This window comes from Geotrypetes seraphini, chromosome 3 (genome assembly GCF_902459505.1).
Source record: "Geotrypetes seraphini chromosome 3, aGeoSer1.1, whole genome shotgun sequence".
NCBI classification, from domain to species: Eukaryota; Metazoa; Chordata; class Amphibia; order Gymnophiona; family Dermophiidae; genus Geotrypetes; species Geotrypetes seraphini.
Window position 1 is genome coordinate 187,451,917 of NC_047086.1, and position 26,023 is coordinate 187,477,939.

Sequence of the window (26,023 nt, forward strand, 5' to 3'; positions counted from 1 at the left end):
ATATAATTATGGCTATAGTGTTTGGATATACACCTATGACTGGCTTTGTTATTTCCCCAGTGCGAATATAATGATATTAAACCAACATGTAGGTGCTTCCCTTTTAGGTTGCAATAGCTGTTTGTTAGTATTTATTTTCTGTAATTAGAGTAAAGCATTGGTCCCAATGGGGTTTCTACTTAGCTTGATGAATTTTATTTGGTTTTCCTTTAATGGCCCATGGTTATCATAATTCTAATTATTTTTAACTTTAAACACTATCTGGTCTCCTGGAGATATCATTCAGGGTGTTTAATGAAGTCTCTTTCCTTTTCCGTCCCAGAAAGAGAAAAAGAAAAGAAACAAAAAATGTGTGCATATGTTTATTTGATAGGTAGATATTAATACACCAACAGATAGACCCATAGATAGAGAGACATGAATCAATCCATCTCTCTCTCTCTCTCTCTCTCTCTCTCTCCAGTTATATATATCTAGATATAAAGAAGGAAATGTAGATGATTGAATTTGTGGAAACTAATCTAACACTTCAGTTAATAAATACAACTATCCATTCAGTCCTATCTGACCCTTACCTGAACATCAAGAAGACCAAAATCATGACTACCCCTAACAAGAAAGTACACATAAGTGTTCAATTTTTGTTTCTATAAACACACCACAAGTGACTTTTCAAAAATATAAAGCTTGATTTTTCTGCACACACAGGAACACCGATATCTAGTCTAGAAGCATTTATTCAGGTTTTTCTACATACACTGGGCAGTTCATATCTGGCCACTAGGGTTTGAAGAGACACCGTTAAATAATGATTTATAAAATAATTTGGACTGTAAAAAAAAAAAAAAAAGGAATAGTCAATGTTCCTTTGAGATAGTGGATATAGTTAACCAAATCAGCTGTTTGATGGTAAAATCCAGGTCAAAATCAGGGGAAGTATTAATATAATGTTATATTGGATCGGCATGGAATATGATGAGCTCGTCTTTCAAGCTTGCAATCTGAATCCTTTGTTATCTTAAAAGGAAAACAAAATAAGAGAAAAAAAAGAAAACATTTGAACAGAACAAGATTTTAGAACGTAAAGGTAGCTAGATCTTTCTCTTTCATCGGCTATAAATTGGACCATATTGGCTCCCATACTAAATTTTTATTACCTGCTTATAAACATTATGTGAAAATGTTGTTTCGTCATCTAAAATCCAAGGATTTCTTACAGAGAATTTGAAAAAGACTAGAAAGATAATGCAGATAGAGGCACATAAAGAAGAAGAAAATAATGTTCTAATGAAAACCAAATAATGCCTGAAAAGACTGAGATTGAGGAAGTCTTATAGGTTCCATAATAATCAATATAAAGCCTTAGAGGTTTGGTTTGTTTATTTGGAATGAAAGGGTATTTCTTTTTTGTTTGTTTTTTTAGTCTAACATTCTTCAAGCGGCTGTGATTAACTTATCATTTAAGCAAAACAGTTGTAAAGAAACCTAAACAACTTTTAAGAAATATGAATGATTTTAAACAACTCTTTAATACATCTATTCAATTTTAATTTTGTACTCTCTGTTCATCTACATAGTTTAATGTTCAATAATTTTTATTGAGTTTAAAAAATAAAATATACATAGCTACATAGTTTATTAAAATTAGAACAAGAAAAAAAACCCTTGGTTATTTAAGAATGAAGCTTTATTTGGATTCCCTTTTCAAAATATTCTGTTCAGCTTGGCTTTGGGAAATCCTTTCCCATCCCCTGTATCTGAACAACCAACCATCTGGTGTTCAGATTACTGTTCCTTTACTCCTAAATGTAACTAATTTCACTCTTCCTGGATATCGAAAATACACGCCAAAGAAACAAACTATAAAAGCTTTTTTTTCCACAAAAACTTCAGATGTTTTCTCCAAACTGAAGATGCACAGATTTGGGGGAAAACTCCAAAGCAGTATTTTTTAAATGAAAAATATAATAGATATTTTAATGAAAAATATAATAGAATTTAAATTTTTAATTTTAAAATATAATAGAAAATTAACCACATTACATTTTTGGTGTATTGAAAAAACTGTGTTGAAAATATCTAATATTTTAATTAATTATAAAAACTAAATTTAGGCTTATAATATATTAGCATAGTTGAAAAAAGGTGTACTGCATAAGCTTATAGCAAAGGGCCTCTTCGTTTGAATATCCTGAATAAGCGAAAAAGAAGTCAAACATATGCTTGTCTATTTTTTCATGTGACTAATAAAATAAGCCGCATAAAATAATTCATCTTATTAGTTTGTAAACCAATTCCTGAAGAACATAAAAAGTGACTTATTAAGTTTATTTTACAAGAAAGAACTATAACTACATTGCAGTTCAGTTTATATTTACATTTAAAGATTTGTTTTCAGAATAAATGTAACATGCATTAGACAGGAATTGCAGCTGGCATTAGGAAGTTCCAAGTGATTCAAAAGTACCAATTTGGTTCTTCATACTTGATATGCTTCTGGAATAAAGTGCCTTTTATATAGAAGAGAGGGAGCGAGCAATAGAAATACATTTTTAGAAGAAGAGGCCATCTAAAACAAAAATGAATGAACTCATAGCCTTGAAAATACACAGAAGGGAAGTGAAAAATCTGTTATACAGCTGTTTAACTGATCTTGAAAATGGGCTCTTGGGATTCTAAAGATAGGGCTGGCAATGTAAGGAGAACTGAACGCTTTTTAATTTCTTAAATACTCCCATTGGATTCCTTTTTTCACTCAAAAAAGAATTTTTTGCATCCTTCTCCGATAAAAGTTATCAATAACAACATCTCCATCTCTAATGGCCTGTCCTATTCTAAGCGAATACTATATGTCACTTAAATATTCACGTTGTTCTGCACTAACCAACCACCACACCCACCTTAAGACAGAGAAGGTGACAGAAATTGGGAAGAAAAATAAAATAACAAAAAAGAAATAAAAATCTGTGATGAAAATGTTATTCCTTTTTAGATTCAGATGTGACTTTGCTTTTATATCTCGACATTACCTGCTTGTGCTTCCCTTTCTTTTTTGGACACGCGTCGGTTCAATGGTAAACAAATGCGAGCAGATCTCCTTTGTTCAAAGTGAAGGTCTCAGGTGTTGTACCCCTGAAAAGAAGCTAGATGTCACTATTGCTCCACGTTCATTTTCTCATTACCCAACAACTTGACCCCTGTGATGTCACTAGCGTCTGAATCATCAAGGCCATTTTCAATTCTTATTGGCCTGATAGTCACATGGTGAGGGCCAATGCGTGGATAATTATGGTGCTGATTTTTGCCCTAAAAAAAGATGTCAGCCAGTGGCTGCACTATTCTTCCTTAAAATCTCTCTCTGAAAATGTCATGTCCCAACAATGTGACTCCTAACTCGTTTCTGATGGACTCCTTAGCCGGCACCTGCAGAGGCGATACTTATCTTTCCAACCAGGGGATGTATATGCAATCTGGGAGCGATTTCAGCTGTGGAATGATGAGAAACTGTGGAATTATCCCGTCTCTTTCCAAAAGAGATGAGGTAAATAATACTAGCCTACCTCTCAACACATATCCATCTTACCTTTCTCAACTGGATAACTGGTGTGACCCTAAAAATACTTACAGAATTGAACAACCTGTTGCCAGGCAGCTCTCATCCTGTTCTTTTCCCACCAGTGTGAAGGAAGAAGATGTATGCTGCTTGTATAATACTGACAAGAGGACAAAAAATAGCACCGAATCAGCTCTCTATCCTAATCAAATGCCTGACTCTTGTCCAAATGACCACGAAGTTCCACTGCCCAGTTACTACCGATCTAGTCAAGAGTATACTATGGAGAAGACGCCCAACAAATGCAACAATACAAGCGAGTTTGAGGCAAGTTTTGAAGCCAGGGCAAGTCTGAACGCAAGGAATGAGCATCTGGAACAGCAGCAGAAGCAGCCCAGAGCAAAACTGAGTTTTCCGGAAAACAGTAAAACAGACGCCAAGACCCCAGTTGCCCCAACCACCAGCAGCAACATCACAACCAACACCTCTTCTAATGAAATCAAAACTGAAAAAATTCTCCCAGCTCACAAAATAAGCCCATCGGAAACGGAGAGAGTCCAGAATAAAAATACAGATAACAGTACTGATAATTCTGACAATGAAGGGAAAGGTAAGCAGTCCTTGTTTACGAGTAATATAAACACAAAAGATTTCTTGTTGCTCCAACTTTCCAGGAGAGATCGGTTGTTGTAATTGCTGATGGGTGTAAAAAAAATTTCTCCTGATAACACCTGGACATACATATTTTTTTTTCTTTTTATTTTTTTTCAGTTCATTTAAAGTAAGATCTTATGGGCTATTTCAATACATGTTTTCTAAATTTGGGTATCGGACAAGGAGAAAGATTAACTTTTTATCCAGATTCCATCCTTGAAAATATGAAGTATTGTATTGTGTCGACATAGTACAAAGATTAGATATTTGAAATATATGTTTAAAATACATTATTTATAAAATATGTTTGAAAGGATAAATAATGCACTACATATAATGACAAAGGTATATCCAGTCTATGCATGAATGCTTTTGCTTGCCGTTAACAGTAAACTTTGTATAGTTGGTTTTCCTTCAGGAATGGATTCTTAAGGATGTCATTTGAATAATTACTGTTGAGCATCATTTCAAAATAAGAACTGACTAGGGCAAAAACAAAGTATAATGCTGAATTCATGAAAAAGGATAGTTTACTACATATTAATGTTTAAGTCAGAAGTTTTTATTATGCATTCTTTCAGAAAGATTAAATTTTTACACCAAAATGTGTTACATAGGCATAGTATAATGAAAATATCATAAAAATATAGCGAATAGAGATATTCTTGTGAAAGTGTTTTAAAATATATCTATAAATGTGTGGGTGTGAGTGGGTGGGTGTGGTGTATTTGTGTGAGACAGAGTGTGTGTGTGTAGATGATAGATAGATATGTCATATACAATTTTTATTCATGTTAGTTATTGAACTTAAGCTATATTCTTGTATATGACAAATACAATTCTTTTAAGAAAATGGAATCTGGAAAGCTGAACCAGAAAAAGAAAGGGGAGGGGGGGGGCTAGTTGCAGTTTCAAGAAATTGAACAAAAAAAAAAAGGACTTTTATTTATTGTTGGTGTTTCAGATTCACCTAACCATGCATGAAATAACTTGAAAAGTTTCTGGATAAAATAACTAGCACAGTAGTCTTGTATTAACTATTTGCATATTGGCAAACATATATTTAGGCTAGTGTGCCTTCAGAACACACATAAACACCCCAAACACATAAAGGCAAACTCGCATATACCCATACCTGCAAGCCTACAATGTTATGGAGGGTACAAGAGTTCTTACACCTATACACCAGTGTCACTACTCAGTAAAAAAGCATTCCAACGTGGGGGTTTTTTCTTTAAAGCTATGACAAGCATGTTTTAATATACACTTGACCGCTGTTCCCATTTTACTCAGCGGACCTAATTTTACACTTGCAAGAATCGCAAAGTCAAGGTTATGAAAAGTTAAAGGGCGTTCCTCTTTTTGAAACACCCCCTATTTCCCTTGGTGTTTAAAAAAAAAAATCTGTTTTTTCCTTTCAAAAAATAAAACAAGAAAACGGTGTTTTATTTGCTGCATTTGCAGAACTGAGAACAAAATATTTAATTTGCTCACGAAGTATAAGTAATCTGTCTGAAATAGTCAAACATCGATGGAAATGATTTGCTCCAGTTATGAGTTTCTTCTGGTTGTTCTTGTTCTTTCCCTCGATTACTTTTTCCTTTTTGCATCCTAAGAAGGGTTTTTCAGTTGATGGTAGGGTGTCACTCTGTAAATTAAGCTATTTTGAAAAAGACAACTGTAAAATTTTTCTCTGTGTAAATACAAACAGGAGAGGTTGTTAGCAGTTTTTCAGGCTGGGCATAGATAAAATGGAACCAGCAAATCTGAGAAAAATAAATAGCCGTATAAAACAGGCGATCCTTCCAGGACAAACTTTATAATTTTTATTAAAGTTTTCAGAGTAGCTTGTTGCAGTCTTCTAGTGGCCAAACTGCAAGAAACAGTTAAATGGCTACTATATGACTCCAGCCACAGAGAAAATAAAGACAGAATACTCAGATGAATATTGAGTATATGTCACATAAGTTAGGTCAGAGAAATTTAATTCTTTTAACTCTTTCTCATGGAAAAAACAACTTTATACAGATTATATCCTTAGAATTCACATACCCTTAACCAACCTCACACACACACCTATGTATCTATACATTTATATAGGTAAATGAGGAAGGTATGTGGGTGTAGGAATGAGCCTGCTCTAAAGTTGTGATAAAGTTTATGTTTCTATATTCATACCTATCTATATCTATAAATCTCTTCCTTTAAAAATATGCACATATATAAAGAGAGAGAGAGAGAAACCCACAAACTTTATGCATATCACACATACCCACCCCACACACATGTATCTATCTATCCCCTAACCCCCCACCCCCCGCAATAAACATATTTACCTGTCTATATCTATAAATCTCTCCCTAAAAAATATACACATATATAAAGAGAGAGAGAGAACCGCATAAATGAGTTGTATAAAATCTAAGGGTGTGATATGTATAAAGTTTGTTTCTATATCTATATTAAGCTACACAAACATATACATACAAGGGGGTGCTGAAAAGTTTTCATCCCAACCAACAAGAGAATGATATGGATATGGATCAAAATAGCACTCATAATTTAGGAAGTTGGTTGGTTGGGCTGAGAACTTTTCAGCACCCCAATGTGTGTGTGTTTATATATACAATATATATAGCCACTGTATCTAAAAAGAGTTATTATATATATTATTATATATATTACACACACACAGTGATTGAGAGGGGTAAATTATATGGATATGGAAACACAAACTTTATACATATCAGTTTCTTAGATTTTTACATAACCCTATGCCCCTCCACACACACACACACACACATATATATATACACATGCTCACAATCACATACATACATATGTGTGAAGTGGGTATGTAGATGTAAGGTTGTGTGAAATCTAGGGATATGTATAAAGTTTGTCAAATCTCTCTCTGACTACATGTGTGTGTGTGTGTGTGTAAGTAGAGTTGGTAAGTCTGTCATGTCTAAAGTTTGCGTGCGTGTGTTTACACACATACCTTAGAGGGTATATGGGTATGGAGGAATTGTAAGGGTGTGATTATAAAGCTTGTGTTATGCAATATATAGCCATTCTCTGTTCTTTTTACTTCTAGAGTTTATCTACCGATCGATCAACCTTTTTAGATCTCTGTATTCTGAATTCTAAGGGTGTGATATGCATCAAGTTTCTGTTTCAGACAGATTATATATGCTCACACACATTTTCCACCTTTCTGATTTCTATTTACAATCTATCTACTGTTTGCTCTCTCTTCAGATTGGCTATCTTAAATGAAAATAATATTAGAAGTAACATGAGTAAAACATTTAAAAGTCAGTTTACGTTTGAAGGTAAAATGGATGCCTCGATTTGTACATGATAGCATGTATAATTTTATCAAATATGTGTGTGTGTGTGTGTGTGTGAGTGCTTGGTATATAATATGCATCCCTTGCTTTTGACATACGGTCAAAGATCTAGAACTGATTAATACTCAAAGATATCAGTTAGTTGAATTATGTGTAGTTAATGCATGTAAACTGTATGACTTCCCACTCTCACCCCTGCCTATTGCTGTATGGATTATATGCATATGGCTGAAATGCTAGGGAATCGACTGGTTATGTTTCACGTATAGGAATATTTAGCTACAAGCTTAATGCTTAAAAAAAAAACAGCAAAAAAAAAAAAACCCTTGTAAAAAATGCTACTTTATAGTTTTCAGTTTTCTATCTGGGTGTTCAAACCTTAACAAAGCTTAAGGCTGTCATGAGTCTTTTTTTTTTTTTGTCTCTCACCCCGTAAGAGGGGTACTTATATTTAATATTTTTTTAACAGAGGATATAAAGCCAGAAAACACTACAGGAAATTGGCTGACAGCAAAGAGCGGAAGGAAGAAAAGGTGTCCTTATACCAAGCACCAAACGCTGGAACTGGAGAAGGAGTTCTTGTTCAATATGTATTTAACCCGCGAGCGCCGCCTAGAGATCAGTAAAAGTATCAACCTGACAGACAGACAAGTCAAAATCTGGTTTCAGAACCGCAGGATGAAGCTTAAGAAAATGAACAGGGAGAACCGGATTCGAGAGCTGACTTCTAATTTTAATTTCACTTGAGTGGTTACTAGAGGAAGAGAGAGCGAATGAAAGAGAGCAGAGAGAAAGGGAGAGAGAGAAAGAAAAAGAAAAAAAACTCTTGCTGTGATTTTTTTTTTTTTTTTGGAAGGTGGAGATGAGAAGGGTGTGAGGGGTGTTAATGCAATGTTTATGCAAAAATGTAGAATTAGCCCCTCAGGCTAGAAAATGTTTCTGTCACTGGATACTTATATTTGGTAAAGAGATGATGCATGAGTATATGTATATATACACTGTTGTTATGTTCTTAGTGAGGTGGTGATCGAACCATCTTCTCATGTATTTTAAATTATTTTTATTTGTAGCACGTAATGGACTTTCCTGTCCTCTCTGCATCATGTTTTAGAAGAAGTAGAGGTGTCTTCAATTTGTTTTTGGGGGGTTTTTTTTGTTGTTTTTTTTTAAAGTTTTACTCTACCATTGTGTAGTCTGACTATGTGACAAATAAGCTCTCAAAGGGAATTTAATTCTTGGTGTCTGTAAATAAAAAGTTGAAGTGGGAACATACAACATATCTTGCCAATTGAAGCATCGTTTCACATAACCGACCAATTGTCAAAATAAGTTTCAAGCAAGATATTAAAAGGAATTATACTGTAGTGTGGAAATAACCATGTCACAAAAGATCATTTTCCCATGGCTGTGTTATTTCAAATGCATTCTCTGTGTGATATGCCCTACATGTATCTTTCTTTGTGGAGTAAAATAAATCTCATAGATCAGTGTTGTATCTGTTTGGGTTTTTTTTTAAAAAATATATATATATATATGTATATATAACTGCATATAGTACAATAAGTAGCTTTAGTAAAGCTGTTCAGTGGGATTTTGAATTCGTGTCCCCTTTTAAAGCTTTCAGGAGACTATTCTGGCGGGTTTAATATAAGTGAGAGACCATAACGTTGATTTAAATATTATCCAGGTGACCACAGTAACTCAAGGTCATAAAACAGTAATGTCAGGACAGTCTTGGTAAGCGCTGGAGGTGGATTTTATGATCTGCAAATATAATGTGCTGCAGCAGTAAAAGATGCGTTTAAAGGTGACTGTAGAGGAGGGAAGGAAGTCAGAGCTAAAGCAGCAATCTTTGGATACACACTACTTACTGCTATGGATCTTTTTCCCTCTTAAAGAGAAGCCTCGCTCATGTTGAAGGAATAATCACCTCCTACGCCGCCACTGCTCCCCCCTCCCCCCCTAAAAAGGAATATTAACCCAGTAAAAACCCAGAAAATGGAATGCCAAATTCAAGAGAGGTAAGAAAAGGCAATATTCTTTATTCTTGGCTGTGGTGAAGCTTTCCTCTTCTTCTTTTCAGAAGGTAACAGAGCAAATGGTTAAGAGCTATACTTTGTGCTCGTCGACTTCGTCTGTGTGATTTTGGGGTGGAGGGGAGGGATCTAAGAGAGAATCTGTTTAAAGTCCTTTCAGATTTGAGTTTTCACCGCTCAGGCTGGAACGAGGTAGACAGACAAGGGCGACGGTGTATTGTTATGTTTCGTTTTCTCTTAAATGGACTCAGATGAAGTTGAGATTTGACTTGGCTCTTTTTCTGTAGAGAAAGTGTGTGTGTGTGTGTGTGTAGCTATGTATGCACACACACATATATACGTATACACATACACAAATGCATATAAACATATAGAGGCAGGTGAAGAGGCTTGGAAATATCACAGCTTGACTATGAGATATAGTGCCACTTCTTCAGACAAATATTACCTTGTTTTATCATTCAGAAAGCAGCATATGCAACCGACAACCTGCTGGTCTGAATGACAGTTCCTTGTAATGTAGCAAATCTGGCCAGTTTGCAATTTGGAGTTAAGACCACTTTTAAAATTGGGGGGGGGGGGGATGAAATGGATAATACTGATGGAAGTCAATTTGTACAGGAAGAAAAGCTTACTGCTGTGCCCTAACTGTGGATTTCAGAGCTACCCAGTCCAATGTGTAGAAGAGCTGAGAAAAATGAAAGGATGCATTTAGTAGGCATCGCCTCTGGAATGCCTTTTGGAGGACTAAAAATGGATCTGATCATAGTCATCCTACTTGGATTTTGGAACAAGGTGCTTTTGCAAGATTGTATGGAGGGCAGAGCAGTGTGGTTTGTGAATGTACATGACAGCAGGCAGCTTTGTGCTGGAAATGCCTTCAGTCAAGGAGGGAGGGGGGGGATGCTTTGGCTTCAGCACTTTCTTCCGTGGCAGAAATGTTGTGGATCTTCCGGCCTCTTCTTCAGCTGATCTGTGGTTTAGGTAGTTTCATGTTGTTGGGGTTGGCTTTTAACTCGGCAACAAGAAAGTGCCTTAATTACGTCAGTTCGTCTTCATCAGGGCCAACGATTTCCGTTACTCTCAGCAGGCTCTGCAACTGGCTTCCTCACGAGGAAGGCGAGGAGCAAATGAAGCCCAGACGCCAGGTTCTGGTTACTTTGCAGAGACTGGCGGCAAAAAAATAGGTCTCTAGAGTGACCGAATCAGAATGAGACTTCTTGTTGTTGCACCTTTGGCACCCGAAGCTTCTGGCTGAATTGTTATTCATTTCATCTATTGTAAATGACAATGAGATTTTGGGGAGCAGACAAAAGATGCCTCTTTAAGGTTCCTATCAATTTTATTTTTTTTTAATTTACAATAGAGACATAAACTTTGAACAATGAGAAGTTAAGATGTTTGGCATCTTATAGAACAGGCTATGTGACTCCCCATCACAAGATATGGATTTCATCTTTCATTGCTTTTTCTTTTTTTTCTGAGGGGAGTAGAATGGGGTGTTATTTTTATGTGGTAATATTGTGTTTCAAGCGATTGACCAGGCTATCGTGTTGCTGCGAGCATATTCTAAGCATTTTTTATTTACTCAGTAGTAAATGTAGCATAGCATAAACACATAGCATAAACACTTTAGAATCGAGCAACTGCAAACCTGTGCTTTACTTGAAACGTTGTCTTTGATTTTTTTTAAAACTAGTTTTGCACATATGTTACTTATATGTATATGCAAGTGTTGACTAAGTCTCTGCCATCTTCCAATGCTTGGTAGACAGTGACAATATATATGACCATCTTACTTAAGAAACCCTGAGATAAACTTCCCAAAGGCTTCAGTTGAAGGTCAAATCTACTGTAGTTGCTTTTCTCCCTATCAACGCATAAAGGCCGCATTTTCAAACATTTTCCCCCATAGACATATACAGAGAAAAGCAGACCTCCAAAGGCAGAGATAACTATACTTATATCTTTCTGAAGAAATTATATTCTCAATCCTGACAAGGTACAGAATCATCTGAAAATTAGATTTTGGGCAACCCTATGGTATGTCAAAAACTAACTGATTCCCCCTTTTGCTTACCACCTAATTGGCAGATACACAGGTGTATGGAAGCAGCATCTTGACCCATCTAAGACTTTGTTACACATGCACACACAAGCATATATAAAAGTGTATATGTGTCTGTGTATACACACACATGCACAGACATGCACACACACACACACACATATAGTCTCACATGTGTGTATGTGTGTGTGTGTGTGTGTGTCTGTCTCTCTATCTATAGGGTGCTTGTTTGATCTATGTACATATATGTTGCTAAAGAAATATACCAGTATTAGGAATGTGCCACTGTTCTTTTCTTGGTTTATTATATATAAAAGTGAAGATGCAATTTGAAAATACAATTTATTGATGATACGCCTGCCTCTCCATATCGGTTGTGTTACTGTTTTCTCTGTTAACTTAATTGCCTACTTAGGTAGTAAAACACTGTGTCCTAAAACTCAGAATTACCTTTTTTTTTCTTTGAAAATGAATGAGTTCGGTTGTTGTAATGTTAAAGCGAGGGGGGTTAAAACATAAACTAGAAAAAGAAGATCAAAGGCATGCAAATCTAGAGGCATAACTGGCAAATGATCTATTCCGCCTAATATGATTTTCTTTCTTTGTAGCAGTAATTATAATCGTGAGCTTAATAGTAAAAAAAAAAATCCAAATATGCCAGCTGTTCAATTCCCAGAAAAATGACATAGAAAGCGTCTGTTTTGCTAGATCATTGCTAGACACCTACTCTATATTCCCAAAATTGCCTCAATCAAACCCAGATTCTCATCTTACATATTCAAGGGGGGGATATAGTTTGTGGATTTTAGTTGTACTAGTGTGTATGTTTCCACCAAGATGGCAAAGTTAACCAATTTGCATCGTAGCTCTTATAGAGTCCTCACTTGTCTTAAAATACAGTTTATCCTGCATTCATTTCCTTGACTCTAGTGCCCTTGGCGTGAGGAATCATACTGAGATTAATCTGAGTTCTATAAAAGATACCCCCTGCAGTTGCAGGAAAGACCAGATTTAATTCATGTTTAGCAACCCAAAACAAGAAAAGCATTGCTAGTTAAAAAAAAAGCCACAACTCTTTGCTCCCCTATTATTTTAGTAAATGAAGGCATTGGATGAAGAAATAGGGGAAATGATTGTTAATTACTCTCAGGAAGGTTTCTTCTACAAGAAACTAATCGTTAGAAAAGTTATATTGTGGCTTTGCTATTGCTTATATTTCTTTGGCTTGGATCTGGTGCTGAAGCTGTACCTGCAAACTGGTGTTACAAAAACAATTTCATAGCAAAAAGACAAAACACTGCGGCACAGCTCCCGAAATGTTTATCAGGCCTTAAAATTTTGCAGTGTTTTATGCCAAGCAGCTAACAACTTGCCTTGCCTCTTGTAATTCAGGGATATTCTTTGTATGCTACAAAGTGAGGTTGAAAGAACTTAAAAAAAATAGGAACAGGGGCAGTCTGCTTAGCAGACGGATAAAACTTGCTCGTGAGCTCTTTTTACATTCTTCCTTTCTCCTTAACTACCCCTAACTTATAATGTTTGTTTCCATTTGCAGTCATTTTTTTTCTATATATATTATTGTTTCGGTTTTATCTTTAAACCACTTAATCTTTGAAAAGATGCCTTAAAATTCAGTTTATTGAAAGAAGCTGGAAAAAGAAGCGGAAAATCTGGGACTGGAATGGATCTTATGCTGTTGTTATATGTTTATTTTGCTTGTGTATATCCTTCTATGTGTTGGAACTGGACTACATGGTAGGCTGGTGCCTCTTCCTGCTGTTAGACAGCCTATCTTACTTTAAAGAAAACTGTCTTAGTGTTTGAATTCAGGAAAGTTTATTCTATAATATTCAGGGTCGAGAGGGTATGTTTTATCTGCAGTGAAGAGTAGATCTTGCAAGCGCTCTAAATGGGTTTGTATTCTTTTATTTTAGTTGTACGCAGTTTTCTTATGTCAAATCTATGTTTAGCTATGTTAATGGCTCCTAACCAAATAAGTAACTCGAAAAAAAAGGGTGTATGTCACTATGTATCTTCAGGCAGTGTGTCGTTTATTGTTATATTTGATCCCCAGTACTGTTTGTTATCGCCTACCTTAATTAACCTCTTTGGGGGGTAAAACTTCATGTTCGTAGCTATGTGAAGTTCTGCATACCTATGATTTTGATTGTATGTTATTGAGTTGACTCAGATATATGCCCCATTTTGTCACCATGATTTCTGTAGCTCGCAAAGTTCCCTGGAAACCATCATTAAATAATTTCACATGGTGACCTAATCAAATAAATACATTGTTGAACTCTGTTAACTCTAGGTGTGGTGTGATGTGTAATGAAACATTTTCCTTGTTGTTTTTACGCAATGTACACAATGGAGCAGACCTATGTACATAAAAAAGCCAGTAATATAGAAATTCCTTAAGGTGAGATCTCCTGCATCTGTCGAGCTATCTATATGCATATCTATGTGTGTGGATACCTATATATGTGTCTATACAAAGAAAGATACCTTGTATTTTTTAATTCTCAATGCCAAACATTTAAAAATAGTAGGATACACATATCTATCTATACATCTAGATTATCTAGAAAAGATTATTTAGATGGATGAATATATATGTGTGTATATATATATATATATATGTGTGTGTGTGTGTGTGTGTGTGTGTGTGTGTGTGTGTGTGTGTGCATATGTCTAGGTATAGACATATCTGCTTAGCCAAGAGCCAGATTTGAAGACACATGAGAGATTGGAGAGAGAGTGAGTTAAGTCAATTGGGCCTAAGCTTTAATGCTTTAATTGCACGTTGGAATTTATTGTCCAGTGGCCCCCTGACTATTAAACCCAGTCTGGAATCCAAAGTCGTTTCAACACAATATTCTTTAAATTTAACATTCAAACAATTCCAGGAATGAGCAGAAACATAATAATTCTTGCAAAATAAAGGGCAGAATATGATAAAGACCTCCCCCACCCTTTTTTTCTTCTTTCTGGGGCCCTCAAAAATTCTCTTCAGATTAAAGTCCAGAGATCAAAAATCATATGTAAATAACATGATGTATATCACAAAAGTCAATTTAGTGCACAACACTTTTAATAATTTAAAAGGAAAAATTATCCTGCAGGATGTCATTGATGTAGCCAAGGGAGAACTTTTGCAAGGGTTTAAGGACTTTTGTCTTCTTGGGCTTATATATCAGATTATTCTCATTTTCTTTTGTTTATTTAAATCTGTTTACACATCCTGCAACTTTCACAAGACATTTGGGAGAAGTCGCCTCTTTCAGAATAATATGTGTCATTTGCTTATAAACAGTATAGACAAAATAATTTGAATAAAATCAGTTTTAGAACCCAGGCATTATTTTCTGTCCTGCTCACATAGAAATATAGACGAGATTTTAAAAAACAACAAAAACAAACAACCCATGTTGAGAAAGAAAAAAGGATGAGAGAGATAAAAAAGAATAGAGGATAGTTAAAGAATGGAAGGAAGATTATGGCGGCTTCTTGTTTTATTTTTGTTTGTTTTCTGTATTTATTTTTGCTGGGTTCATTTTTATTGCATTTTTTTGCTGAGTCAAACAAAACAATACAGCTATAAGAATAAGCCCTCCCCCCTCAAAAAAAAGAGCGCCTATAATAAAAACACCTAGAAAAAAACCCATGAAAACAGTGAAAAAGAAAATGATTTTTTTTTAAATCCGAACTTGACGGTGTTAATTGAACCGAGAGGGGGAATCGCTTTTAGCCAGGGGACTCTGATTTTGGAGACGCCGTTTGTCTGCCTGTCAAGGCTGGTGTATCCAACTGTTAATCCCAGGCCACTCAGCGTAAAATGGGTTAAATTACTTGTTTTCCATCTCTGGAAAGCTGCAGCCCTGAATGGCGTGATTTTTGCTTTCTTAAATCAGATATTGCGATATAGTGTTTGTCATTTCCCAAAAGTTTCACGGTGCAAATGCACTCAAGCTGTACTGGGTGATCTGAGGAGGGCGCTTTGTATTTTCTGAAGGCCTCAGACAATGGCGTTCGTTGTCATTCATCGGTGTGCATTATACTGTTTATTATTTATTTATTTATTTAATGACTTTGGGTGCACCAATGAAGATCTGTATATGTGCTTTTATATGATCGGTCTTTCTACCAAATAAAACAGATGATTTCATATCCTTTCTCGCAAAAAAAAACCCAAAAAAAAAAAACTGAAGAATAATAATTTAACAAAATTAGGGGGAAGAATGGATACTGTTAATTTGCAAAATATAATCAGTAGAATCCAGGATTAATGTGAATTATATAAGGTATATAAGCTTTCCTTACCTTCTCTTATGGTCATACAGATACTAAATAATGTATTAATATCACCTGTTTCTCTCTGTATATCTTATATTGTTTATATTTGACCAAATATGGTTTTTAAAAAATGCCCACTACTCTGATTCACAGGGAAATGTAGAATTTATTTTTTTTTTAATAGGTTTTAAGAAACTAGCTGCCTTGTGCATGGGAAGTTTGTATCTTAAGGAACAGAGAAATATAGAAAACGGAAAGGATATTTTAGTAACATTCTAAGGAAGAATAACGTCTTCTCTAGCACTCCGGCCTGAATAGACTCAGAGCAATATTAAAGACTAAAACTTGAGTTGGAAACAGTCCTGTGTTCAGATTGCAACATGGAACAGTTTGTCTAAAGGGCCCAATCTTTTTGAGGATTATTGTCTTAAAGATTTTCTTCTAAATATCAATTTTTATTGACTTCAGTATTTATTAGTTCGAGGATGGATTTTAAATAGATGCCCTTCGATAATGTTTCACTTATTCACACTATTAAATTTAAAACCAAAACTCTAACCATGGTCTACACTATTTATAGTCATGGACTGTGTACTGTTGGCTGAATGAAGAATATGCCTGGTGACGAGAGGTTGGGTCTTCCTTTAGGGTCCACTGTTATATCTTTTGGGAAAACTTTGCTTAACAAGTCCAGTTGATTTTTTTTTTTAAATTTCCTGACATGGAAGAAAAGTCATCAGTGCAAACTAATATCTGTAACAAAATGATGATGATGATGATGTATAATTAGACTGGTAATTGTATGTATGTGGAGGAGGCATAGTGGAAGGGGAGGGGCGAAGATTGTCCTGGTTGTAAAAACAAATTTAAAAAAAAATATATGTGTGTTTTTTTTTTTAAATTATTATTATTTTTGATCATCAGGAAATGGTAGAATGTGGATGTTTGTTACAATTATCAGCCATGTCATATCTTGAAGATGTCTAACCCTTTACCTCTCTTCCACCTACAGACTTTGTTTTGTAAGTTTCATATGATTGTGTTGTCTTATAAAATAGCCGTCACTGTTGATGTGTTACTGACAGACCAACTCAAGTAAAGGCCTCAGGGACCACAGTGGCATTTTCCGCGTAAGCTCGTAGAGCTTGCAGTCTGAAACCAAATGAGTATAAATGAAAGTGAAAAGGGAAATCGGCTTTCCTGCTTTTTAGAAAGACTATTTTAGACATTGTTCCTATTTTCAGTGGCACCTGCAAGCGGCACAGATTCACAGAAACAGAAGCGCTGCTTTCTGAGCTTCTAAAGAGTTGGTGCACTCATATTTTAAGCATTTGTGAGTTAAGTGGCGAGCTTAAATGTAATGTTTACTAATCTTGAGATTCTAGGGCAAACTTAATGGTTGGTGTCTGTTGGCATATGCTTATGTTTAACATTGAGAATGACTACATTCTCCACTTAAATCTTTCTCTTTTTACATATATGTTTATTTTATTTATGTATTTCCTTTTCATACCCAGTCCAGTCCATAATTCGGTTTCTGTATGCTGAATCCGAAGCCAGTTTAACCATACAACTTTCACTTTTCCATGAGAACATATCTTTTATTTTTTGGTCCTAAACCTATTATCACTTATCGACCGAATATGCAAAAGCTTCTTTGTGTGTACTCCTAATAACCTCAGACGATGAAAGAAAAAAGAAAAAATGTAAACATTTCAATTCTCCCCTCCCCCCCCCCAATGTTTCTGTTTCTTGTTGTCGTTAATTTATATGTATCAGTCCAGATAGAAGGATTTTTCCATTTAAATTCATTCTCTGTAACTAGTTGGCCCCTCAAAAATACCACAATAGATGCACTTACAAAGGCCATATTTCATTTTTCCTCACAAGTACACAAAGTATATTCAGGGAGATCCCAAATGTATTGTTTTCAAAGAAAAATGCAAATTTTATTTATCCCACTGAACTCTCAGGCTGAGCAGTCTCAAATCCAGTCCCTGGTTTTATTTAATGAAGGACACATTTATGAACAATCAAATGGTCCTCGTAAAATTTTTATTGAAAGGGCATTAAAAAAAAAAAAACATCTGAGCAGTAGCCCAGTGGAGCCTCTGAATGCAGGATGCAGACTGCTGACACTTTTTTTCAGTTTTGGGGAGGATCCTTTACATCTGAGATTTTACAAGTTTATTTTCATCCTCCATAAGAGATTTACTGGAGGCCAAATATATAATACAGAACATGTGTGCACATTTTGCATACGTATCTATTATATGCATTTATTTGCATTTGTTTGTGTTCACAGAGAGAGGGGGGGGGGGGGGACAGGGACAGGAGCACACATTTTCTGCATTTAATAGCATCCCTAGACGGTGTACCCAAAAAGAAACAGTTTAAGCATTCTCTAGACAACTCAAAGCTAACAAGGTTTTGTTTTGTCTACTGATACATGAGCGTTAGGGGTTAAATGAAGCACTTTATACAGTGCCTTATATTATTATAATTATTATTATTAGAACTGATTTTTTTTCCATTTGAATATGTCAATTCTAGGCTTACAGGCTGCAGAGTAAATAGAACAGACAGAGATAAATTACGTCAGGAAATAGTCCCCCAGTTATTACCTACATGTACCTTAGACACAGTTTCCTCTCTCCCTCGCTCTCATTCTCTCTCTCGCTCTCCCCCTCCCGTCCCTGTCCCTTGGTTATTCCAGCTCTTACCATACCAGGGAATAGGCAAGATTATCCCACCTAATGAATAGCAGGAGGTCTAAACCGTTAATTTCCGCATTATTTTCAACAGTTTTACGAAACCAGGTCTCCCAACGCTATTAGAGGACGGGGTGTAGGGAGGGAGAGCGAGAAAAAGAAGACCTGCGCATTGATCCAGACTGTATTTTTTTTGGGTAAATACAATCACGTGGGATGCGGGAGCCAATGGCAAAAAGGGAAAGGCTGAAAAAATAATTACCTGCCCTGATTGTTCTATGAGCAGATAAAAAGTACACATACAGTTCATACAATAATCTTATGAATGTAAAAGAGGGGGAACAATGTCGGCTTCGGGTCCCATAAGCAACTATTATGTGGATTCTCTGATCAGTCATGAAAATGAAGAAATCTTGGCTTCTAGGTTTCCCAGCACTGGGGCTCACCCTGCAGCTGCCAGACCATCAGGGCTAGTCCCGGACTGTGGGGATTTTCCATCTTGCAGTTTTGCCCCCAAACCGGCTGTTTTCACCAACTCTTGGGCTCCAGTGCACTCACAGTCTTCAGTGGTCTACCATCCATACACCCACCACCAGCCCCACATAGGAACAGACGCGAGGTATATGCGCACTTGGCTGGAGCCTCTCTCAGGAGCCGTCTCTTTCCCAGGCTTTGCGGCCAGCAGCAGACACTACGGGCTCAAGCCTGACGCTTTCCCGGGCAGAAGGACGGAGTGCGGCCCCAGCGACGGACGCAGCTATCCGGACTACATATACGGCTCTCCCGCTGATCTCAGAGACAGGACACCACACACCATCCCCTCCCCGGACTCTGAAGCCATCGTTTCCAGCAAACACAAAGAAGAGAAGAGCGAAATGGACCCCAGTAAGTTGCTATGTGCAGGGTGGGGGGTTGGGGGAGTCATTCCTGTTTACAACCAGGGGAGGAATTATAGCCTTGGCTACAGTACTCCATAAAATGAAATTACCACGGCTGTTTAGAAATTCTTTGCGGGCCCTACCCTAAAACTCTACTCTGTAACAGGAAGACAAGGAGGAGATTTTTTTTTAAAAGAAGAAAATAAAAGCTTAGCAGAGCAAACTAAAATAGGAAGGAACAGAGCTGTCTTAACATGGGCAGGGAGTAAGATCAGACGCTTTCCAGATGAAAATATTCATAATGGAGATATGTGATCAGCAGCAAAAGCCCTAGGTACCAGTACCTTACACTTTCCACAAATGTTGAAGAGTTATGCTGTAATATATGATAAGGGGAGGTTTAAAAAAAAAAATGCAAAAAAGTGATGTAATGATTTTGCAAGGAGGGCGAAAGGAAGATAAATCCATTACTTTTCATTTAAAAAGGTGGTTTTTCTAGGAGGGAAGACATTGCTTCCATCAATACAATTTTAGAAGAATCCTGACTTAATGGCTAGGTCTAGCATGTGCAACTGGGAACATGGATGGAGAAAGAACCTACTACTTAACCAGGGACCTTACCCTTAAAGAAATATTTATTGGGGGGCCAACCACAGGATGTTAGGCAACAGAATTTCAAAACTAAGAGAGGAAGGTAACAAGGAACCATTGATAGATCACTTATAAACACAATCAGCTTCCAGAAAGACAGAAACAAAAAGAGAATACTAATCTTTACCTTCATGTGCAAGATGGAGTCTTGCATTATGTAATCAAGGCATATCTATGAATTTATTAGGAAGCTAAACACAAACAACATGACCAGGAGAGTGTATATAGGATATACATATAATCATACACACTATAACAATAAATAGCTAGATAGATATATAGCTTGTGACTATACAATATACACACAGCTGTCTCTGTGTATATGTGTTTATGTCTATAGAAAGATAAAATATAGATATGTAGATAAAAAGATATATTAAAATTCATAAACATACATGCACATATATACATACACATATATACATACCCATAAAATAACATGTATGTATTTTGCATCCATTCTGCAACTATGTATACATATAACATAGAAAACTACATATTGGGCACTTTTTAAAAATGGATGAAAACTGTTGGTTCAACCATCTTTGTCTATGTAAATAAACATAACATCTCTCTTCTCTGTCTCACACACACACTCTCTCTCTAATAACATATCTCAATAGATAGATAGATAGATAGAGAACCAAGGCATCTCAGGGACCCTTTTATCAAACTTTGTTTTCCAAATCAGTAATAGATGGAGGTTACATTCTACCATGTATGACTAAAAATTTATATTAAACATAGGTAATTATAAAACACTTGAGACCCATCTAGTATGCAATTTCTATGCCCTGGCTCTACCTAAATTCTTAGAAAGCTAAAGTTCGATGCAAGCCATTAGTTAAAAGAAGGAACACTGTGTAATTACAAGCATTAAAAGCCATTGTCTGTCACAAATTTTTCTGGCTTTCAATGGAATGAATCAAGATAGATGCAGTTTTTAAATCTTGCAAAATAAGGCAAAGCAAAAGAAGGGGAGAACCCAACTCACGCTCACCAGTCCTCCATCCTGCTAAAAAAAATAAAAATAAATAAAAGGCAGAGGTTGTATAGGGTGTTTATGGGCCTGGGAGAAGGTGGAATTTTTTTTTTGGGGGGGGGTTGTTTTTATGACTATTCTTGGGTTAAATCTGCTGATCACATGGATTATAATATTCTAAAGTCAGCACTTGCCTTTTATTTGATGCAACCTTCTGTGAAAGAGCAAAATAAATATGAGAAGGGAAAAGGACTGTCAGTAATAATAGTCTTTAGAAACTAATAGCACATCCCCCAAATATATTTTCTAGCACGGTGCTGAAAATTAAATGTTCCTTTTTCAATTTTAAAAATATATTGTAAAGTCTATTTCAAGTAATTGGATCAACATTTTTTAATGCATTTTCTCCACCATATTGTTTTTCTTCAGGCAATCCTGTGGCAAACTGGATTCATGCACGTTCAACTAGGAAGAAAAGATGTCCTTATACAAAATATCAAACCTTAGAACTGGAGAAAGAATTTTTATTCAATATGTATCTGACTAGAGACCGGCGGTACGAGGTAGCCCGGGTCCTTAACCTCACTGAGCGACAAGTTAAAATCTGGTTTCAGAACAGAAGAATGAAAATGAAGAAAATGAATAAAGAAAAAAGTGATAAGGAACAGCAATAAAGTTTGCAGAAATCATGTCAATATTCATTGAAACAATAGAAAGAACACAGAAACATTAAAAACTGTACTCTGATTTTTAAAAAAAACATTTTGACTCAAAATATGCGAATTGGTGTTTAGATTAGATAAACACAGCAGCATTTTTGAACACAGCCTTTTTAAAATGCAACTAAATAAACATTGTAATTTTCCTCGTTACAAACAACCAGAGCCTACTTGAATTATTATATTATTGAATTATTATATTATTGTTAATATTGTTATTATTATTATTATTATTGTTAATATTATTTTGTTAGTATTTTTATTTGTAAGTTATACTTCTTCAGTGTTTTATTTTTATTTCAAAAGTTTGTGAGTGCATATTTTGTACAAAAAGGGGGGGGAGGGGAAATTGTTACAAATGTTTATGTCACCGTCCTGGACTTTTTTGGTGCTTTATGAGTGTAATCTATTCTTGTTACAAAACAAAATTCTGTAGTGTTATTACGTTTGCTTATAGATAAGCTGTGTGTAAATATAGATAATGTCACTAAAGCCTTCATATAGGTGTGTTTATTATATTGCAATATTCAGTCTGAGCATAGTAAGGGCAGAAAGCTTCTGGGAGATCAGGGAATATTACAAATATTCTTAAAAATAATGAGGAACTGGATAGAACAGTGAAGCTGTGACTGTATTTTATTTTAAATGAGAAGTTACTGTTAGAGACATTTTTGCTGCACAATATAGTGTATGTGTGTGAGTGTGTGTGTGAGCGTGCACGCGTGCACTGGCACATGTATGTTATCTTGCATGTAATGTAATATGTTTTAATTTTAGACAGTTAATTTCTAAAAAAAAATATCTTTGACCACAACCAATCATAGTAAATGGTAAGTTTTCATGTGGTTTGACACTAGGCTTGCTACATTCTTAATGTAATTTACCTTACCTGCAGCGATTTGGAAAGTGCAAAAAACAACAGTTAAACTTGATGCTAGGAACTTGTTCATTCTGTTTAAAATTGTGCCTTTAATTGGAAGTTATCGCCCCTCCCCCTCCCAACACAAGTGTAATAAATCAAGTGCAAATAAGATGGACAAACACTTGTAGATATTGTCAATGAGACCTGAACTGTTGATAGCAAAGGCCTCTTAAAAAGCAACCTTTTACGTGGTTGGTAGATTGTATTGAGGCAGTATTGAAATAAACGAGGGTTTCTCCTGTTTTAAGGTTAGCAATGATTAGTGTTTTGATACTCGGTCAAGAGGCCAGTTTAATATGGTGTAAATTTATTTATTTTTCATTTTGGAACTTGTTTGCAGCTAGGATTTTTTTGTTTGTTTGTTTTATAGAGTACTGGAAACGTACAAAGATTTTCCAACCATGGCGAACTGCAGGGATAATACTGTTAGAAATTAGAAGCAACGGTTCCATGATCATAAAAATCAGTGTAAGGATTGTTTATATGAAATGGGTAGAAATCTAATAATGGTAAATAGATTCACAGTTTTAAGCTATATATAGGCTGGACGACATACCTCAAAATTTATGTGTATATAATTATATTTTGAACGACCCTCTTTATATACAGTATATAATCAGTTTTGAGCTCTTTGGGGAAGACGGGATATATAGTGTCTTCCAAATCAATGGATTAAAATATATTATAATTTTTCAACCGAAAACTCCTACAAACATTTTAAGGAAACGTTAAAAGACTAGACTAGGCTGCCAGGGATATGAAAAACTAGTTTTTAGCTTGATATAAAAAAAAAATTAAGAGAAAATGTGCTTTACACACGCATTCTAAAATTTACCAAACAGAAAACGATCCGTTTTAGGACAGATATGGAAATATCTTTGATATGTTCACTGACATTTCTTGAATTTTCCGTTTTCTTACGAGTATGTAACTTTTAAAGTGTGAACATTATGAACCAGATTAAAGTGGATTTGTAGCCCATGAATTCGAAAATTTTTAGGCGATATTAGAAATTATGAGCACTTCTATATAAAATTATAATATACAGAAATAGATAGATTAATTGATTGTTTATTGCAAATGGTATTCGGATTACATTTTTTACTAAATTGTAAAACATTTTAAGGCTAAGATTCCTAAATTTCTATATTGTACAGTTACACATATGACATGTAATATGTGTATGTGTATCTGCTTATACATGCATAGAACACGTCTCTCTCCCTGCTCCCATCCGAAATCACTCTCTCTCTCTCTCTTGCTCTGTCACATGCGTGCGCGCGCACACACACACACATACACAAAGAATCCTTTTCACATCACAATTTTCAAATGCATAAAGAGAGAGAAATCAAATTAATTTAAAAATGTTTATATGGCATTTCATTCTTCATCTTATATTTTTTTTTCTTCCTTTCATAACCTGTACCCCCCACCTCCCAATGCACACACAGAAAGAGACAGGATACAGCATTTTTTGAAAGATGTCCATAGGTACACTTCCGCAGCAAAATCTGCAGGCTTTATAACCCTGTGTTAATGGTATCTGTCTTGAATGGAATTGAACAATACAGGACCACAGAACCGGCTAGACGTCTGGCTTTAATTACTTTATGGTTTAAGTAAGGTGAATACTCTTTCCTTTGAAACCGGATTATTGGAATGTTTTGTCTAGAGAGGCTACAAGCAACAGATCCCTTCTCGGATAAAAAAAATGCCAAAACCTGATTAAAAAAACCTTTTCAAAAGTAGGTAGCTATTAGATTTTACAATGCAGTTGTGCCCTGTCCCTGTGTAATCCTATGCATATCTGTTGCATAATCTTAGCTATACCTTTATTTATATTCACTCACATGCACGCTAGCATAGATATGGATATATTCTGGAAATATAAGGGATCCACTAAAATGCGTTGTTACTATGATGTAGTTTAGTTAACTTACATTTAAGTTAACTATGAAAAGAGGTTGAGTATATTACTCAAATGTATTGTGCTCAATTGGATATCCACGAATTAATTAAACCTATCCTCCAAATATTGAGTGTGTTGGTTTTAGCAGTTAGAGAAAATAACAGTTATACAGATTGGTCAGTTTAATAACATATAATGTCCCTTCTGCTTGCTCTCCTTCACGTCGCCCAAAAAAAGAAATTATAAATTATGTTGAAATAAAGGTATAGAGTAGACAAATGCTTTTACTTTCATTGGGAGTTATTTTGTTCGTTTTAAGCCTGTTTGGCTCAGTTAGTACACAAGATGGCGCTATTGATCAATCTTAGAAGCAATTTGGCTCATTAAATTATACAAGGCATCCGATGACACCTTTAGGCCTCTAGAAGGCTGTTAGAAAACAAATCAAAAGAAATGTGTGCAGCATCGTTCACCTTTGAATTGCAAATTAACATATAATGTGGTTTCCAAGCAGGTAACGTGAAAGAAGGGCCAGTTCACCATAGCAAGTTTGATTCTGAGATTCTTTTAATGGTTATAACAACAGCAAATAGGTAAATTATAAACAGAAGAAAATTAGTCGTAAGTATAATGACAATAAATTTCCCAGCACCAGTATATAATAACCTATTGAAAGTGCTTTGAAGTGAAAGTTACATAGAAACATGACGGCGGATAAAGACCAAATAGCCCATCCAGTCTGCCCATCCGCGGCATCCACTATCTCTTCTTCTCCCTTAAAAAAAATCCCACGTGCCTGGATTGATAAAGACTTATCTTGGGTATACTACAATAAGAAAAGGGAAAGTCATATAAATTATTCATGGAAAATTGGTAAAACTTTGCGGGTTTGACGCTATTAAAAAAATAAGAACATATGTATTAAGCTTCTAACCATAAATTACAGTCAAATATAATAGTCAATACTCAGGGCAATAAGCACTGGAACCAAGGTTGGTTTGTTTGATTTTTACTTCTATATATAGACCATAAATTGTACACCCTTTGGTTACTTGGTATGGCCACTCTTAATGGAGTGTATCTTAATCGAAGTGTGAAAAGCCTATACATTAAATTGTATAAAGAAAAATATCTATTTCAGAAAAACACACCAGTAAATGAGCATCTTTTTAAACACTTCATTTCCGCAAAGCTTTGTTTCAAACGTACTACTCGCATTTTCCCAGTATAGAGTGCACCGTACATTTAATTCAAAGTTTCAGAAATGTGTAGATTGGAAAAAGTGCAA

At 35.4% G+C, this 26,023-nt stretch overlaps 3 protein-coding genes across 3 annotated transcripts in view; all 3 read left to right on the forward strand.

Annotated features, from left to right (window-relative positions):
* The first annotated feature begins 3,342 nt into the window (after positions 1–3,342).
* Positions 3,343–8,355, forward strand: HOXC10 (homeobox C10). The gene is made up of 2 exons (XM_033938006.1): positions 3,343–4,163; positions 8,030–8,355. The coding sequence occupies exons 1-2, from the start codon at positions 3,365–3,367 to the stop codon at positions 8,305–8,307; spliced, it is 1,077 nt and encodes a 358-aa protein (XP_033793897.1). The 5' UTR covers positions 3,343–3,364; the 3' UTR covers positions 8,308–8,355.
* Positions 8,356–9,461: 1,106 nt separating this feature from the next.
* LOC117357427 (homeobox protein Hox-D3a-like) overlaps positions 9,462–26,023 on the forward strand; it is a 251,680-nt gene continuing 235,118 nt past the window's right edge. The window contains exon 1 of the mRNA XM_033938003.1: positions 9,462–9,581. The gene's annotated coding sequence lies outside the window, so the exon portion shown is untranslated. The remainder of the gene's footprint in view (positions 9,582–26,023) is intronic.
* HOXC9 (homeobox C9) lies at positions 18,959–22,398 on the forward strand. Its single transcript, XM_033938009.1, has 2 exons — positions 18,959–19,556; positions 21,612–22,398. The coding sequence occupies exons 1-2, from the start codon at positions 19,016–19,018 to the stop codon at positions 21,854–21,856; spliced, it is 786 nt and encodes a 261-aa protein (XP_033793900.1). The 5' UTR covers positions 18,959–19,015; the 3' UTR covers positions 21,857–22,398.

Bases quoted from the DNA above. Each gene is read 5' to 3' on its own strand.
- HOXC10 (XM_033938006.1), top strand. From the start codon at position 3,365: ATGTCATGTCCCAACAATGTGACTCCTAACTCGTTTCTGATGGACTCC. The intron at 4,164-8,029 runs GTAAGCAGTCCT...TTTTTTTAACAG, and splicing joins TTCTGACAATGAAGGGAAAG to AGGATATAAAGCCAGAAAAC.
- HOXC9 (XM_033938009.1), top strand. From the start codon at position 19,016: ATGTCGGCTTCGGGTCCCATAAGCAACTATTATGTGGATTCTCTGATC. The intron at 19,557-21,611 runs GTAAGTTGCTAT...GTTTTTCTTCAG, and splicing joins GAAGAGCGAAATGGACCCCA to GCAATCCTGTGGCAAACTGG.